Here is a 15,255-nt window from a genome sequence, read left to right as displayed (position 1 = left end):
AATTTTTATCTTATTTGAGATATGGAACCATAGAGTTTTTAAGCAAGAGTATTATTGTAGGAAAATTTATCTGGGGGCATATAAGACTAGAAGTTAAGAAGACAACCTTATATTTTAAGGAAATAAGTTTTCATGGTACTTGTTAATTTATTGAAGTTTTCACGTTAATTTTATAAACAAAATTTTAAAATAACATCATTACCTTCTAGCTTGAGATTTATCCCTCCACATTCTATAACTCCAATGAATTTTCCTTCTATCTGACCATTTTTATAAACAAAAATTGTTGGCAAACAATTGTCATGATAATGTTGAATACAGCTATTCACAATGGCTTTAACAAATTTAGTTTCTGGGAACTTTCTTGCTAGGAGACTAAGATGCTGGTTAACCAACAAACACATTGTGATGCTAAAAAGAGAAACAGCAGACATGGTAACTTTAAAAAACTATTTTTCTCAGTCTAATAAAATAAGTGAAACATCTCTATGGCAAAAATATCTCTTTAGGTAGTTTTTAATATAAGAGTATATCATTATCATCCCCTATTTTTACCTCTAGTAATGCTGAACCATAGAGCCCCCTGGTTTGTACTGCACACACCATTATAGCCTGAGAATGAAACTTGTTGCCATGGGAATTTGATGCCTAACTAAATTCAAGCCAGTTCCCAGTTTGTAGGACACTTGGAAAAAAACAAGAAACTTCTGGTGAATCCTTGGCAGTTCTAAGTTGAAACAAGGGGTTCCCAACTCTTGTCACCATCAGGGATTTATTATCCCCATAATGAGAATATCACATCCAAAATTTGTCTCAAAGTTCCTTAACTTTCTTGATTCCAACAAACTTCACCCATATTTTTCTTTAATATTCCACTCCCATGTCACATCTTGGTCCCCACTACCAGAACTATTCCTCTTCAGAAATTTAAAATTGATTGAAAGTGTGACCAAATCTCCAATTCTTCCTGCTGTACTACTTAACTCCCATTACACCCATTCTTCAGTTGAAAGGACTCTAGGGCCTTTTCTCCCAGTCCATCACTCACTCATGGCCTTTTTCAAGGCTATTCCCTCTACTTTATCCCATACTCCTTCCATTTCCTACGGAAACTTTCTCTTTTGGTTATCTAGCTTCTCTCTTTCCTACTTCTTCAATCTTTCCTTCTCCAAAGGTTCCTTTCTCTACTTTACATAACATATTCAAAATACTAAATCTTTAAAATAATGTTTCCTTGCAACTCTGTGTACCCTTTTATTAACAACTCTCTCTTTATCTGTTCAAAGCCCAGATGAAAAAAATAAATAAAAGTTGCTATGTCTGTTCATCACCCTTCTTGAAACTCTCCTTTTTTGGTTTTGTGAAAACACTTTCTATCAATTTTCTTTCTGTCTCACTGACTTCTTCTTCTGTCTATGTTTCAAATGCAGATGATTCTTATGACTATGTCCTGGACCCTTGTCTCATTCTAGACACATTCACCGGGCAATCTTATCCACACTGATGATATCAACAGCTGATAACTCTACTGCCACCATCACCTTCCCTTCCACCCCCAAATAAAAATCTGATTTTCCTCTTGCATTAGTTTGGCCAAAATTCTTTCTTTCCTCCACAGCATTAAATTAATGGTCAAGTCATATTAATTCTACCTCCTTATTATATCTTATATCTATCCTCTCTTCTCTTTCCTGATTGCCTTACTCCTGCCTCATCACCCAAAAAAAAAAAAAACCCAGTGCCGTCGCATTAGATTCCTGTAAATGGTCTCTCTGTTTCCAGTCTTGGTTCTCCAAACTTACCCTTGACCCAGTTGACAAAGGGACTATAGCATGAAAATCTCATTGTGTAACAATCACCCTTCCCTTAAGCTTAAAATCTTTTAGTGTTTCTTTACTGCCTTTGAGATAAAGTCCTCAGTGTAGCCTTGAAGGTTCTCCATGGTCTGGCCCTTGCCTACCTCCCCAGCATTATTCCCTGTCTGCCACCATACTGCACCATATACTTCAGCCAGAACAAATTACTTAAAGCCATGATGCCTCTTATTTCTGTTCCTTTGTTCAAGCCACATACTCCATCTAAAATACCACCATCGGTCCTATCTACTTTCTCTAACCATGTAAATTTGAAGAATCCTTTTTTAATTATTGAGAATAAGACCAAAACTGCTTACTCTATAGAACCTTCCATACTTCTCTCCTCCAAAGGTAGAACTACCTACTCCTTCTTCAGTGCCTTTACTAACTGTGCAGACTTCAACCATGGTACCTAAAGGACTTCATTGTTACTACCCTGGAAGTTCCTTAATGGCAGAGAGAGGTGCCTTAATTTGTCTTTTTATCCCCACTTAGAAATCTTCATAATTCTAGGTGATATTATATAAAAGCTAAGAAAAGCAAATTAAATGTATTACATGTATAAGTGCACTTCACAATACATCTATACCATTTCTTTTGGTAATTATAATCTGCTAAAAATCTAGAAAGCAGCCCTGGTGGTGCAATGGTTAAGTGGTCAGCAGCTAACTAAAATGTTGCAGTTCAAACCCACTACCTAGCCACTCTGCAAGAGAAAGATGCGGCGATCTGCTCCTATAAAGATTACAGCCTAGGAGACCCTATGGGGCAGTTCTACTGTGTCACATGAGGTCGCTATGAGTGGAAATTGACTTGATGGCACCTAACAACAATAACAAATCTAGATACTGCTGTATTTTAGTGGGTGGCCCACATAACTGTTACTTCCCTAGTAAACCCCATAGCTGTAAGTATGGTCTGTTGAGTTCTATTGTGGCCATCGCAATGAATTATCAAACCCAGTAGAAAGTGCCGTGGGAGGGATGGTTGGTGTCAGAAGTGGTAAAGATGATGGAGAGAGTACGCATGTCTGGCCTCCACCTCATAGGAATCAGCCTTGCGCTGTTCATCTTGGTTCTCCTTGCCCCTTATGGGGTTGGAAGAGGTTAGATATCTTCCCCATGCCATGTTTACAGAGTAGAACTGCCCCATAGGGTTTCCAAGGAGCAGCTGGTGGATTCAAACTGCCAACCTTTTGATTTGCGCCGAATTCTTAACCACTACGCCACCAGGGCTCCAGGAAAGCATATACTAAATTAAATATCAGTTTTCCTCACAAAGCAATAATCTAAATTGACATTATATGTTCAAATTTTCCTCGAATAGGTAAAAATGAATCCATTAATATCTAATTCCAAGAAATTTTATCATTACTGTCAGAATGAGAGCTAAGTATGACAGACACTTTTGGGGCGAAGGGGCTAGGGAGATATGAACGGCAGAAAGGAGGATGACATTAGTGGTGGCGTGAAAAGTATGGAATTAAGAGAGTATGGTATTTACTCACTCATAAAGAGAAATGAAGTCCTGATATACATGCCGTAATATAGATGAACCTTGAAAACATTATGCTGATCGAAATAAGTCAGTCACAAAAAGGCAAATATTATATGATCTCACTTAAATGAAATAAGCAAATATATAAAAACCAAAGATTATTAGTGGTTGTGGGGAGGGGAAGGGGGAAAAGAGGGAGTTTTTGCTTAGGAGGTACTGAGTTTATGTTAATGGTGATGGAACAATTCAGAAAAGGAAAGTGATAATGGTTGCACACATGAATAATATAATCAGTATCACTGAATTATACATGTACAAATTGTTGAATTGGCGAATGTTTTGTTGTGTATATTTTCACCACACTAAAAAATTTTTTTAAGAAAGGAGAGAATATGGCATAATAGATTGTTGTGCAGGGAGAAAGTGGTTTCCTGAAAACAGTTCTGACAAGTGGTAGGGGAACAGATGTGGTGTTGGGGGCTCAGGGGTAAGAATTTTTAACCCCAGAAGAACTATAAAATTTAAGAGAGATCTCTTACATGAGGAAACAAGTTAAGGGCCTAATTACGGCATACGTGGTTCAAAGTATGAAGCTGGGCATAGGGCTAAATGTAGAAGCCGCAAATTAGAATTTGTGCACAGTGTAAGATTGTATAAGACCAAAACCAAGACAGACGTCAAGCTGAGCCATTAAGCTCACTGGCCCAGAGTGACTAGTACTCCCTAAGCAGGCTGAACCCTTACTTGAATGAAAAGTAGGCCCAGTTCCAGTGGCATCACTAGGAGGGCCCTGGGGGTGTAGAGCGCACTGGATGGCACTGTCCGAGGGGGTGGTACCAAAATGACTGTCTATAAAATTATTGTACAGTGTTTCAGCGGAAATCACTTTTTATAAAAACATCCCTGTAGTTAGTTATAACAACAAAAACCTCTTTTGTAAGCCCAGTTTACAAGTATCAATATACCTACAAGGCTAAAACTCTATGCTAATTTACTTTTTGAACCTTCTAATGTGCTCTGGTCAGAACTGTCATTATTACCCAATTACAATGATGCTTTGAATATTGTGGTTTCATCTGCACACACTACAAGCATGCGTTGGTGTTCTTATAGTTGCTGATTTTGTCAAATTTTCTGGTGTTTCTAGCTGCAATATTATGACAATTAGTATTTGTAAACCTATATCAATAATTTTTTTGGGAATGAAGTAGTAATTAAAGGAAAAGAAGGAGTGATATATGGGAATTATGATTTGTAAGCAACATTATTATAAAAAGCATTTATAAGGATTCTGTATGGTCTGGTATGGGAGGAGGTCTTTGGGGGGAGGGAGGGGACACCGTGAGTTACCACAGTGAGTGACACCAACCCTCGTGCCGCCACAGCTTAAGAAGTATGATATATCCATTTATGCTGCATGATCCTTGATTGGATCCTTGTTAAAAAAATACATGTATTTATAAAACACATTTTGAAGTTAGTTGGGAAATTTGAGTAAGGGCTGGGTATTAGATGTATAGGGAGTTATTGTTAATTTTGTTAGGTGTGAGATATTATTGTGGTTACATAGAAAAATGTCCATATTTTTGAAGATACATATTGAAGTATATAGGACTAAAGCATCATGCTGTGTGTAATTTACTTTGAAATGGTTTTGCAAAAACACACACATAATTAAATTAGTATGACAAAATACTAATTGTTGAATCTAGGGGTTCTCATTTTATCATTCGTTCTACTTTTCTGTATGTTTGAATCTTTCCATAATAAAAAGTTTTCTTTAAATTAACTGTCAAGGAGTGCTTATTTTTCTAAGAAGTGTGACACGTTCTTTAAATTAGAAATGAAAATAATTTAAAATACCTAATTTAATTCCTGAAGCCAATGAATATCAAAAACTCTAAAGATCTGTATGCATGTATGTTTTGTTCCTTGAGTATTCTTTTTACATGCTTTACAGAATCTTAACATCAGAAATATATATTTTAAAACATTAGTATATACACATTTTGAGAAAATGCTATTGTTATTACCTGGATCTGTACAGATGAACTATAACCCACACATCTTCTTCTGCATTTGTGACTTCTTTCACATACTGATTTCCAGAAATTTCTCTTAATTCCCCAAATTTTTGTTTTTTCTTAAGGGCTTTCCATTCTTGCAACCGCTTTTCTCTAATTAAAAAATGAAATTAAAATGCATTTAAAAACTCTTACATTCTTTAATTGTATTATGTTTTAGGTGTAAGTTTATGGCACAAATTAGTTTCTCATTAAAAAAATTATATATAAATTGTTTCGTGACGTTGGTTGCAGTTCCTGCAATATGTCAGTACTGCTCCTCTTTCCCTTTACACCCTGGGTTCTCTGTGTCTAGACATCTTGGTTTCCTGTTCTTTCTTGTCTTCTTGTCCTTGCTTTTAGCTATGTGTTGCCCATTTGGTCTCATATACTTGGTTGAATTAAGAAGCACGTTCCCACGTGGGTTATTGTTTTATAGGCCTGTCTAATCTTTGGCTGAAAGGTAGACTCTGGGAGTGTGGCTTCAGTTCTGAGTTAACAGGGTGTCTGGGGGTCATAGTCTTGAGGGTTCCTCCAGGCTCTGTCTGATGAGTAAGTCAGGTCTTTCGTGAATCTGAATTTTGTTCTCCATTTTTCTCCCACTCTATCCAGAACCCTCTATTGTGATCCCTATCAGAGGGGTTGGTGGTGGTAGCCAGGCACCATCTAGTTCTTCTGGAAACAAACTGTTATATTCTTTTTTTTTTAATTTTTTAAAATAGTTTTTATTGTGCTTTAAGGGAAAGTTTACAAATCAAGTCAGTCTCTCACACAAAAACCCATATATACACCTTGCTACACACTCCAAATTACTCTCCCCCTAATAAGACAGCCTGCTCTCTCCCTCCACTCTCTCTTTTCGTGTCCTTTTCGGCAGCTTCTAAGCCTCTCCACCCTCTCATCTCCCCTCCAGGCAGGAGATGCCAACATAGTCTCAAGTGTCCACCTGATCCAAGAAGCTCACTCCTCACTAGCATCCCTCTCCAACCCATTGTCCAGTCCAATCCATGTCTGAAGAGTTGGCTTCAGGAATGGTTCCTGTCCTGGGGCAACAGAAGGTTTGGGGGCCATGACCCCGGAGTCCTTCCAGTCTCAATCAGACCATTAAGTCTGGTCTTATGAGAATTTGGGGTCTGCATGCCACTGCTCTCCTGCTCCCTCAGGGGTTCTCTGTTGTGTTCTCTGTCAGGGCAGTCATCGGTTGTAGCCGGGCACCATCTAGTTGTTCTGGTCTCAGGACGATGTAGTCGCTAGTTCATGTGGCCTTTTCTGTCTCTTGGGCTCATAATCACCTTGTGTCCTTGGTGTTCTTCATTCTCCTTTGATCCAGGTGGGTTGAGACCCATTGATGCATCTTAGATGGCTGCTTGCTAGCGTTTAAGACCCCAGATACCACTCTTCAAAGTGGGATGCAGAATGTTTTGTTAATAGATTTTATTATGCCAATTGACTTAGATGTCCCCTGAAACCATGGTCCCCAGACCCCTGCCCCTGCTACACTGGCCTTCGAAGCATTCAGTTTATTTAGGAAACTTCTTTGCTTTTGGTTTAGTCCAATTGTGCTGACCTCCCCTGTATTGTGTGCTGTCTTTCCCTTCACCTAAAGTAATTCTTATCTAATTAGTGAATACCGCTCTCCCACCCTCCCTCCCTCCCCCCCTCGTAACCGCAAAAGAATGTTTTCTTCTCAGTTTAAATTATTTCTCAAGTTCTTATAATAGTGGTCTTATACAATATTTGTCCTTTTGCAACTGACTAATTTCACTCAGCATGATGCCTTCCAGGTTCCTCCATGTTATGAAATGTTTCACAGATTCCTCACTGTTCTTAATTGATGCGTAGTATTCCATTGTGTGAATATACCATAATTTATTTATCCATTCATCCGTTGATGGGCACCTTGGTTGCTTCCATCTTTTTGCTATTGTAAACAGTGCTGCAGTAAACATAGGTGTGCATATATCTGTTTGTGTAAAGGCTCTTACTTCTCTAGGATATATTCTAAGGGGCGGGATTGCTGGATCGTATGGTAGTTCTATTTGTAACTTTTTAAGGAAGTGCCAAATCGATTTCCAAAGTGGTTGTACCATTTGACATTCCCACCAGCAGTGTAGAAGTGTTCCAATCTCTGCACAGCCTTACCAACATTTATTATTTTGTGTTTTTTGGATTAATGCCAGCCTTGTTGGAGTGAGATGAAATCTCATTGTAGTTTTGATCTGCATTTCTCTAATGGCTAATGATCATGAATATTTCCTCATATATCTGTTAGCTACCTGGATGTCGTCTTTAGTGAAGTGTCTATTCATATCTTTTGCCTATTTTTTAATTTGGTTATTTGTCTTTTTGCAATTCAGTTTTTGCAGTATCATGTAGATTTTAGAGATCAGGCGCTGATCAGAAATGTCATAGTTAAAAACTTTTTCCCAGTCTGTACACGGCAGTGGGTGGGTGGAGGTAGTCTTTTTACTCTTTTGGTGAAGTCTTTGGATGAGCATAAGTGTTTGATTTTTAGGAGCTCCCAGTTATCTAGTTTTTCTTCTACGTTCTTTATAATGTTTTCTATACTGTTTATGCCATGTATTAGGGCTCCTAACATTGTCCCTATTTTTTCTTCCATGATCTTTATCGTTTTAGATTTTATATTTAGGTCTTTGATCCATTTTGAGTTAGTTTTTGTGCATGGAGTGAGGTATGGGTCTTGTTTCATTTTTTTGCAGATGGATATCCAGTTATGCCAGCACCATTTGTTAAAAAGACTGTCTTTTCCCATTTAACTGTTTTGGGGCCTTTGCCAAATATCAACTGCTCCTATGTGGATAGATTTATGTCTGGATTCTCAATTCTGTTCCATTGGTCCATGTATCTGTTGTTGTACCAGTACCAGGCAGTTTTGACAACTGTGGCGGTATAGTAAGTTCTAAAATCAGGTAAAGTAAGGCCTCCCACTTTGTTCTTCTCTTTCAATAATGCCTTATTTATCCGGGGCCTCTTTCCCTTCCGTATGAAATTGGTGATTTGTTTCTCCATCTCATTAAAGAATGTCCTTGGGATTTGAATCGGAATTGCATTAAATATATAGATTGCTTTTGGTAGAATAGACATTTTTATAATATTAAGTCTTCCTATCCATGGGCAAGGTATGTTCTTCCACTTGTGTAAGTCTCTTTTGGTTTCTTCCAGAAGTGTATTGTAGTTTTCTTTGTATAAGTCTTTTACATCTCTGGTAAGATTTATTCCTAAGTATTTTATCTTCTCGGGGGCTACTGTAAATGGCATTGATTTGGTAATTTCCTCTTCGATGTTCTTTTTGTTGGTGTAGAGGAATCCAACTGATTTTTGTATGTTTATCTTGTATCCTAATACTCTGCTGTACTCTCCTATTAGTTTCAGTAAACTGTTATATTCTTAAGGTCATTCTCACATACAGTAAAAATTTGGGGTATCCTCTAATACCACACATATAAAATATTTTAAACAATGATAGAATGGCCTTAGAAGGCCAATTCTTCTATGGAAATTTGTGTTGTCATGCATATCGTAAAGTATAAATTCACAACTATTTCATATGTATTTTTAATCTAAGACTAGACTTTAATCATTGTTATAGGGAGTTTATTCATACATAGGTTAAATATTTAGGTAGACTATCCATAATAACAATAATCAAAACAATCCATTGCCATTGAGTCAATTCTGACTCATAGCGACCCATAGGACAGAGTCAAGCTGCCCTGTAGCGTTTCCAAGGAGTTGCTGGTGAATTTGAACTGCTGACCTCTTGGTTAGCAGCTGAGCTTTTAGCCACTGTGCCACCAGGGCTCCATAATAACAATAGCTAACATTTATTGAGTGCTTACTATGCTGCCAGAAAATGTTTTAGTGCATTAATTACATCAACTAATTTAATCCTGGCAAAAACAAATCTGATACTATTATTATGGCCATTTTACATGCTCTTAACTACCATGATGTTAAGCTGACCTTCAGTCCAAAGCCTTTGTGAATAAATGTAATTACTTTGTATAAATATAAATAGATAGTAGAGGAGAGTGATTAAGAGCTTGGACTCTAAGGTCAGACTAAACTGAGTCCAAACACCGGCTCCATCACTTATTAGCACTATGATCACAGGCAAGTTATTTAAGCTTCCAATTTTCCCTACCTGTAAATAAGGATAATACTACCTACATGCATTTTTTTTTTTTTTTTTTTTTACATGCATGGGACTGTTGGTGATTAAATGATATAATACATGTAAATTTCTTGGCAGGGTGCCTGACACATAGTGAGCATTCAATAAATGTTAGTTATTTATTCTTGGTAATCATTCATCCATTGTTGTTCGCTGCCATCAAGCCAGCCTCTGATTCATGGCAACCCTGTGCACAACAGAACCAGATCATTGTGATCCATAGGTTTTCCTTGGCTGATTTCAGAAGTATATCACCAGGCCTTTCTTAGTTTGGAAACTTTGCTGAAACCTGTTCAGCATCATAGCAACATGCAAGTCTCCACTGACAGACAAGTGGTGGCTGTTCTTGAGGTACATTTGTCAGGAATCGAGCCGGGGTCTCCCACATGGAAGGCGAGAATTCTACCACTGGACCACTACTGCTTACCAATCATTCATCCATCTAAACCAAACCAAACCCACTGCCGTCGAGTCGATTCCAACTCAGAGCGACCCTATAGACAGAGTAGAACTACCTCACAGAGTTTCCAAGGAGCGCCTGGTAGATTCGAACTGCCAACATTTTGGTTAGTAGCTGTAGCACTTAACCACTACGCCACCAGGATTTCCAATTCATCCATAAAAAAAAGAGATCCTTAAAAAAATTTGTCAAACAACTTTCTCAAAATTTACCTATTTTGATGATTTAGTTGTTGAATGTTTGGATTCCTGAAGCAAACCTAAACAGCTTCTGACATGTCTACAAGTTTCTTAACATTCACTGATTCTACAATTCTAAATTAGCTGGGGCCCTTACCCTCCTTCTCTCTCTGGCCTTACTTCACATGTTAAAAACATGTCAAGTGAAATTCCTCACTTTACATAGCAAGTAATCAAAGCAAAATCCAAGCCGGAGGAAAATGCCAAGGATAGTAATCCAGGTCCAGGGCCCTCTCATAGTTTTCCAATTGAAGTCCTTCAAATTTACCTCCTCTGGTACAGCTATTTAGAACCTGCGGTTACTGCAAAGATCTTTCGGGAGTCCTAGTTTGATTGCAATAAATATTCAACAGAACTGTCATTGATTTCCTTCAATCTTATTTTATCACTTAATATCTTGCAGTGATTTCTAAGTTTTTGTTCCAGTGGTGGAACCATATCCTATTTAGTGGTGCAATTATAAACTCTTCTCTCTTGCTTCCTCTCCTCTTCTCCTCCTTCAACTGCTCTTTGTTATTTCAATGGTATTTGGGGAGGAGAGAGACATAAACACATAGGTTAATTTTGCTACCAAGAAGTCATAGAGTGTTCAGTGGCTTGCTATGTTCACCTAACAATCATATCACTTGGGATTCAGTTGCATAAGCAGAAAGGAGCTTTATATGGGGAATTAAGTGCTTACAAACTCAACAGAAAGAAGGAGCAACCTGTAGGCTGGGCTACCAGGGATGATTCCCAGAACAACATTGCAAAACTGGTCTGCCAAGGGAATAGCTTTCTTTGCCACAATCCAGAAACTGGGGAATCAGGAACTACTGTTCCAATTCTTGGCCCTAGTATCTATCGCACTACCCTGAGAATCAGGAAGCCGGTATAACAACTGTTGCCTCAAGAACCCACCTCTGTAGCAACAATCTGAGGGAGAATAATTGCTGCCAGAAAAATGGCTCTAAAACTATGATGCAAATGCTAGATATGTACCAGCAAAATGGATGCTTTGTGTGCTACCACCTCTTCCTCCACTTAATTTAGTTCTGAATTCAAGACTTTTGTGAACGTATCCCATAGCATCTAAATCACATTCACTGCCCTTGCTGCAAAGGACTCCGGGAGCCAATTTAGCATATCTGCCACAAAAATATGTTTATGTATAGATTTTTCTTCATCCTTTTAGCTATAAGTTTCTCAACTGATTCAGTTATAAAAATAGCTAATTATCTATACAATAGCATTTTGTCTTTTCTTTTTGAATATTATATTTTTCTTTTTCTTGATTTAAGGCACCATCTAGGACCTATGATTTGACATTCAGTAGATCCTGTCTTTTTCTCAACTTTTATAATAGCATTTCATGTTGGTTAAAGTCTTTTTCAAGTAAAGTTCCTTTATTCTAGCTTGCTAATCTTTTTTTTAAAACACAGTTTCTAGTCAATTTATTTTTACTTTTGTCAAAAACCTAAATTGCTTAGAGAAACACCAAAAATTAGTGTAAGAGAATATATTTATTGTGAGTAGATAACGATTTGAAATGGGCAGTGTCAGTTCGAACAACATAAAGGAAAGGTGCTCCAAATAGAGGACAGTGAAGGCAAGTTATATAGGTCATTGTTATGTTAATTTCAAGAGCATCAGAGCACTGAGCAGGTTACAGAAACAGTCAATAAGGACATGCCGTACATTCTAAAAAAGCCTCTAGTAAGATCCTGAAGTTCCTGCACATAGATAATTTTCCAAAAGAACCCAATGTCCAAGGCCAAATGATCTCTAGTAAGCTGCTTACTAAGCTATTGTTTGACCTGAAGGTGACTCCAGTGAACCAGTTCTCTCAAGGTTCAAAAGGACACCCAAGGGCAGATGGCCTGGGTGGGTCACCCCAATTCCATGAACCCACAAACGTGGATTCCAGGAGAATCAAAATGATTTTGTCACTTTAAATGAGCAATTTGCTTTAAATCAGCACTGTCAAGATGACTGCAGAATTTCCTCTTCTGAAGAACAAGTAAAATTTTAAAGGTTACAGGTTCATTTGTTCTTAGATCCAAAGTGACAACAGAGAAATGAAAACAATGTCATAATTTGGTGGCAAATAGAATTGGACTTTCAATGTGGAATATACTAAGTAAAGGAGCTTCTATGTATGGTATCTCTTTTTGACCTCTGTGGCAGAGACTGGTTGAGTGGTCATCAATCTAGCTTTCTCTTCCTACGCTCCTAAGAAGACTGCATTTACCAGCTTCTGTGGCAGTTAAATTAGAGCCATGAGACTGGTTTATGGCCAATGGAACATATAAAAGTGACCTATATCATTTCTATCACCCATCCCTAAAGATACCATGCCATCTTTGACCTTGTCTCTCTGATCCACACTGCTGAAGATAAAGGAGTCTTTGATGATGTAGCCCCTAATGAAAAGAGCCTTGATTCTTACTCATTGACTGGAGGAAAGCTGCTTAGGAAAATTGTAGGATACACATCATGTATAAATAAGAAACTTTTATTGTGTTAAAGCATTGAGATTTTGGAGTTGTTAAAGCAACTAGCATTAATTACCTGAATGGAGTCTGACACAATTTATTATATCAATAGACTGCTATCATGGAAACATCCTTGCATTCCTTGGATAAATCCTACTTAGATTACATATTATTTTTTAGAACACTGTTTAATTTGCTAATATTGTATTCAAGATTTTCGCATGTACGTATCAAAAGTGAGATTGGTCTATACCAATGTTTTTCAAGTTGGTGCATATGGAAATCCAATATGAGAATCACCTGGGTAATAACTAAAATCACATATTCCTGGGACTCAATACAAACTTACTGAATGTAGGTAGTCCCAAGCTTATGATGTATTTCAGTTATGACAAACCGTACTACAACTGTCCTTTTTTCACAGTGTGGGTATTTTTTGTTTATATAATATGTATGTATTAAAATATATCTGTAAGTTTATATGTAATGTTTCCAACCCCCAAAGACAAGATTGGATTTATAAAGATACTGATTTTAAAAAAAGGCAATAATAATGAAAACTAAAAAAAAAAAAAAATGAGGTATTCAACTTATGTCAGAACTGACTTATGACAGAGTTGTTGGAATAGAACCCTGCAGTAAGTTGGGAACTATTTGTATTATATTTTGGTGCTGGTCTGAGAAATATGCACTTTAACTTTATATTACGGACAATTATTATCATATACAAAAGTGAAAGGGGATAGTATAATGACCCTATGTCTCCTCCATTAATAATTTCAATTCATGGCCATTCTTTTACCTCTATCCTCATCACTTTGAAGCAAGTACAAGATATCATTTTACTTTATTTCATTTCATCACATACCTCTAAAAGATGATTATTTAAAATATTTAATCATAAAACACAAGTACACCTGAAACGGTATTTCCTTGACATAATGAAATATCCTATTAGTGTTCAAATAACACTCTTATCTCCACTTTTAAAAGTTTGTTTATTTGAAAGAGGATATTAATAGGATTTAAGCATTACAAGTAGTTGTTACATCTCCTAAAACTCATTTAATCCACAGATTTCCTTCCATTGTTTGTTTCCTTATACAAATTTATTTGAAGGAAACTAGATTGCTTGTCCCAAAGAGTTTCCCACAGTCTGAATTTTGCTGACTGAATCTCTATGAACTCAATCAACATGAGAAATCTACATTTTTAATAAGTATCCAAGTGATTATTTTGACCTTTCAGAACTCTACCTAAGTCTATTGTTTTTTTCTCTTCTAGACTTGGCTGCTTGTGATAATAGGATTATCCAGGTGCCATGGAGTGCCATGGAGTGGCTTCCAACTTGATGTGACTCTATGTACAACATAAGGAAACACTGCCCAGTCCTGTGCCATCCTCATGATCATTGTTATGCTTCAGCCCATTGTTGTAGCCACTGTGTCAATCCATCTCATTGAGGGTCTTCCTCTTTTTCACTGAACCTCTATTCTACCAAGCATAATGTCCTTCTCAGGGAATGGTCCCTCCTGATAACATATCCAAAGTATGTGAAACAAAATCTCTCTATCCTTGCTTATAAGGAACATTCTGCCTGTACTTCTTCCAAGGCAGATGTGTTAGTTCTTTTGGCAGTCCACGGTATAGTGAATATTCTTTGCCAACACCGTAATACAAAGACATTGATTCTTCATCAGTCTTCCTTATTCACAGTCCAGCTTTCACATGCATATGAGGCGATTGAAAACACCATGGCCTGGGTCAGGAGCACCTTAGTCGTTAGAGTGACATTTTGCTTTTTAATACTTTAAAGAAGTCTTCTGCAGCAGATTTGCCCAAATACAATGTCCCATTTGTCATACGAAGAAGAATGGGGCATAAGGTTTGAAAGAAGACTCATTAACAACCTGCAATATGCAGATGACACAACCTTCCTTCCTGAAAGTGAAGAGGGCCTGAAGAACTTACTGATGAAGGTAAAAGACCACAGCCTTTAGTATGGACTACACCTCAACATAAAGAAAACAAAAATCCTGACAACTGGACCAATAAGCAACAATATAATCAACGGAGAAAATAGTGAACTTGTAAAGGATTTCATTTTACCTGGATCCACAATCAACACCCATGGAAGCAGCAGTTAAGAAATCAAAAGACTAAAGTGCGCTTGACCCAAGTCATGGTGTTTTCAATTGCCTCATATGCTTTTGAAAGCTGAACAATGAATAAGGAAGACTGAAGAAAAATTGACGCTTTTGAATTGTGGTGTCCACAAAGAGTACTGAATATACCATGGACTGCCAAAAGAACAAATTTGTTGGAAGAAATACAACCAGAATGCTCCTTAGAAGCAAGGGTGGTGAGACCATGGCTCACATACTTTGGACATGTTATCAGGAAGGATCAGTCCCTGGAGAAGGACATCATGCTTGGTAAAGTAGAGGAAAACTAGGAAAACCCTCAACAGG

The 15,255-nt window shown here is 37.4% G+C and overlaps 1 protein-coding gene across 1 annotated transcript in view; it reads right to left on the bottom strand.

Moving 5' to 3' along the window:
* Nucleotides 1–15,255, bottom strand: part of PDCL2 (phosducin like 2) — a 38,926-nt gene that overhangs the window by 5,931 nt on the left and 17,740 nt on the right. Inside the window, exons 4-5 of the mRNA XM_064286316.1 lie at nucleotides 5,387–5,530; nucleotides 203–411 (exon numbers count right to left, since the gene is read on the bottom strand). Coding sequence (XP_064142386.1) covers nucleotides 203–411; nucleotides 5,387–5,530 — 353 coding nt within the window. The remainder of the gene's footprint in view (nucleotides 1–202; nucleotides 412–5,386; nucleotides 5,531–15,255) is intronic.

Source organism: Loxodonta africana, chromosome 5 (assembly GCF_030014295.1).
Source record: "Loxodonta africana isolate mLoxAfr1 chromosome 5, mLoxAfr1.hap2, whole genome shotgun sequence".
NCBI classification, from domain to species: Eukaryota; Metazoa; Chordata; class Mammalia; order Proboscidea; family Elephantidae; genus Loxodonta; species Loxodonta africana.
This window is presented reverse-complemented; position numbering and strand designations above follow the sequence as displayed.